This window comes from Olea europaea, unplaced genomic scaffold (assembly GCF_002742605.1).
Source record: "Olea europaea var. sylvestris unplaced genomic scaffold, O_europaea_v1 scaffold2341, whole genome shotgun sequence".
Lineage (NCBI taxonomy): Eukaryota > Viridiplantae > Streptophyta > Magnoliopsida > Lamiales > Oleaceae > Olea > Olea europaea.
In genome coordinates this window covers 68,491-72,109 of record NW_019241525.1, presented here as the reverse complement: position 1 = coordinate 72,109, position 3,619 = coordinate 68,491, and the positions used below count along the sequence as shown (strand labels likewise).

Sequence of the window (3,619 nt, the reverse complement as noted above, 5' to 3'; positions counted from 1 at the left end):
AAAAGTTATCATCATATACAAAAATATTTCGAGGCTTTATCAATTTTGATTTGGATTTTCTCAAATTTTTGTGTCTAAATTCTCGATTTTCTGTGTTAATATACTAGTGCATGCCTATTTTTATAAATTCTCGATTTTCTGTGTTAATTCTCGATTTAACCGGCACTCTTAAAAATCAACACCTAGACCATGCATTCTTTCAAAGATAGAAAATTATAAAATCTTGTTTATTGTACCGTGTAATCCTTTCTATTATTTTGCACCAAACACAGTTTAGTACATCAAATATAGGTGTATCAAATGCAGAACTTGCCAATATATTCTGTAATCCATCAGAAAAGGTTCAAGGGAACAAGAGAAATATGATTGAAATATCAGGAATGTTATAGACATTGGGTGCTTTTATTTGAAAGTAGTAGTAGTAGTAGAACAACTGAGTAGCTCTCAGAGAATAAAAGATGAAGTAAAATGCACTCGTTGCATAGTACAAATGATTCTGCACCCTTCAAATGTAAAAACCAAATCACAAAAGCTAGACTCCAGGCAAACTGTGACAGACATATAAATTGCATAATCTCCAATGTTTACACTATCTAGGACTCGGGTCTCAACCATTTCTAGAGCTTGAAACCTATGCACAATAATCTCCTTCCAGTTGATAATAAAACTGATTCTGAATCTGTAATGCTCAGTGATACAACTGAAATTCGGATGTTTCATGCTCAATCAAGATAAATAAATTCAGACAAATCTACTGTTTCTCGACCTTCGATGAGCTAAAGTTGAGATTTACCAACTGAGCGGCTGCACGAGCAGCAGCTGATGCACGCTCTGCTGCTGCAATGGCAGTGCGAGCCCTTAACAACACATCTGAATTTGTGTCCTTGGTTTCAGTGATTGGTTTCACATTATGATCCTTGATTAATGGTTCAATTCTACTCGGAGCTACCAAAGGTGTGAAAGATTGAAAGTACCGGTCCCCTTGTTTACCATTTGTGGAAGCTGTAGAATGTTCTTGATTGGGTTGGTCTTCTCTAGTATCCAGCCTCGAATATACTTGAGGAGGTGCAGCTATTTGCTTTGGTCCATTCTACAAAAGCACAAAGAAACATAGGGGTATGAAGTGATTTTATTAAGGAACTGAAGGAGATGAAATTAGAAAGGCGAAAATGTAGAAAAAACGACAGAGAGCTTCGAGTTTATTTTATTTTTTAGTTTTCTGGAGGGAATTAAGGAGAAGGGAGGAACTAATCCTCGAATTCTTAACCTCAGTTGTGGAAACAACAATCCTTAAACAGAACAATTGTATCATTGAAAAGTAGATGAAAATACTTTTGTTAAATCATTGATAATTAATGAAAACATCAGCATATCATTGTTAGCGCTTTCATCAATGAACCCTTTGAATGAAAGACTGGACTTGAGTCTTATTTTATGTGTTGTGTGTTAGTCAATGAAGATAAAGAAACATAACAAGCACCCGGCAATATTAAGCATCCCTCTTACCAGCATTGCAGCATGAATTGTTTAGCTCCCATTTCCATTTAAATTTCACAAACATTGTAGCCAAATGTTTGGGAATGAGAAGAAACCAGAATAACCTTTTACTATTATTCTCCTATTTGCACCCCCAACACCAACCCCCAAATAGAAAAGAAAGAAACAGAATATACTCAATAGAAAAAGTCCAGTCAATCAGCTAGGTTGCAACATAATATAGAGAAACTAATAATAGGAAGATACCAGAAGATCCTCCGATTTTTTACTGAATTCTATTTCAGTTTTAGAAGAGTCCCAATTCACATTAAATTCTGCTGCAATTTCTTTCAGCGTACTGAGCTTTACTTCAGACGACGGAGCACTCACTGATAGTTTCTCAATTATCTGAAAGATCAAATAGATGAATCTAATTTAGAATGGAGAAAGAGAACCAATACATTAAAAGCATGAGCTACAGTCAATTAACTGTACGATTGACACTAGTATCAGGGCGAAGTTCAGACGCAGCCGATATGAATTCTTTTCCATATTTAGCAGCAAACAAATTTCTGACATGTAATAGATCTGGCAAATCTGAACATCTGGGGGCAGCAAAGATTATGCTTGCAACTGCTTCCTGCAACTCTGCAGGACATTCCCTGTTTAATTAAGAAATGGAATGACATTTAGTGACACCAGAAAAAAAAAATGGAAACTAGAACTTGCCAACTTCACAATTTTAACCAAAACTACTGGCTACATCATAATCTGAACAAATCGATAACTGCTCTAATTTAAAATACAAAATTAATAAAATAAATGCTGGAAATATTTCATCAATCAAGGATAGAAAAGAAGGGAGAAAGAAAACTATTGATCTTCATTGATGGTCAGGGATTCTAGAAAGATAATATATAGAAGTAACATGCATGAAGATTTTTATTATATCTGTTGAAGAAAATGAATTTCCAAAAGAAATTTAGTTACTGTTAGATCATAAATATGTGTTGTCTTCAGAGAACCAAAAGGGAAAAAGCATCTTTAAACTTCGATGAGTAGAAAAAATTCAGAGTATCGTAAAGAACCTTGGAAACAAGATTCAGTGATATAATATTATATGAAACCCATACTTCAGGGTGTAAGTGATCCTTCATCTTTTCACTTTCAATACTATGTCCATGGAGAAAAATGTCTATATGTTATCCATGTAAAACATTATTAGAGAGTAGCTATAATTAACACTGAACAAGTTTTCCTGCTACAATAGTGTAATAATAAAGAAATCAAAGGAATATAAGAAAAAAGAAACAACTGTATGTGCATTTTACACTGTTCAGGTCAGCATAGTCTCCCATGTTCACGGTTGAAATCAACAGTGAATTCTTTCTATTGGGGCCAACATGGATATCTAGAACCCTCCCTCTCGCAAATGTCAACCTCTGAACTCAATCTGACAATGTAAATCATGATAATTGACCCTAACAGAAGCCCATAAAGGGCTCAGATCCATACATTGGACCAACGATCCAACACTCACTTTCTTTCCATTTAGAAACCATTAAGGTTGAAAACTGGGCTGCTATCATTTGTGACCCAAATACTAGTCATCACTTTTATATAATCCAGTCAACTAACAAGCCCTGAATATAAGATCAAGAAAAATATTATTTTACTTCTTTCTATCGATTATCAATCAAGACAAGTAAACAGACAAGAATTCATCGACGTTGTCACCCCATGACAGAGTCAAAACTTCCTGAATCTCCCACATCTATGAAATATTCAGCCTCCATTTCCAGCACTGTTTACCAAAAAGATTATCTGCACAAGGTGCATTCTTGTCTTCATGCCAAAATCAATCTGTTAAAAATGTAAGTTCATTGCTGATTAAGACTATTTCACTTGATTTATTACATTATCGGAATAAGAGCATCCTATACTGCATCCAAAAAATCAACTGCCAATTTTAGAGTCCATTAAGTATTGTTTCTTTACATAAAGTTTAAGAGTCAATGGCACTTCAACAATTTTCAGTTTATCAGCATGTTTAAACATCAACATTAGTTGAGGACTTTATTGTTGCTTGAGCTATAATTAGAGCCTCAAGTAGCCCATGATTACTCTTTCATTACTTTGTCAG

General features: G+C 34.5%; 1 protein-coding gene across 1 annotated transcript; it reads right to left on the bottom strand.

Moving 5' to 3' along the window:
- Nucleotides 1-363: 363 nt before the first annotated feature.
- LOC111381619 lies at nucleotides 364-3,272 on the bottom strand. The gene is made up of 6 exons (XM_023005417.1): nucleotides 3,214-3,272; nucleotides 3,115-3,119; nucleotides 2,502-2,671; nucleotides 1,967-2,146; nucleotides 1,744-1,884; nucleotides 364-1,090 (listed from the first exon to the last, which is right to left on the bottom strand). The coding sequence occupies exons 1-6, from the start codon at nucleotides 3,270-3,272 to the stop codon at nucleotides 752-754; spliced, it is 894 nt and encodes a 297-aa protein (XP_022861185.1). The 3' UTR covers nucleotides 364-751.
- Between the last annotated feature and the right edge of the window lie 347 nt (nucleotides 3,273-3,619).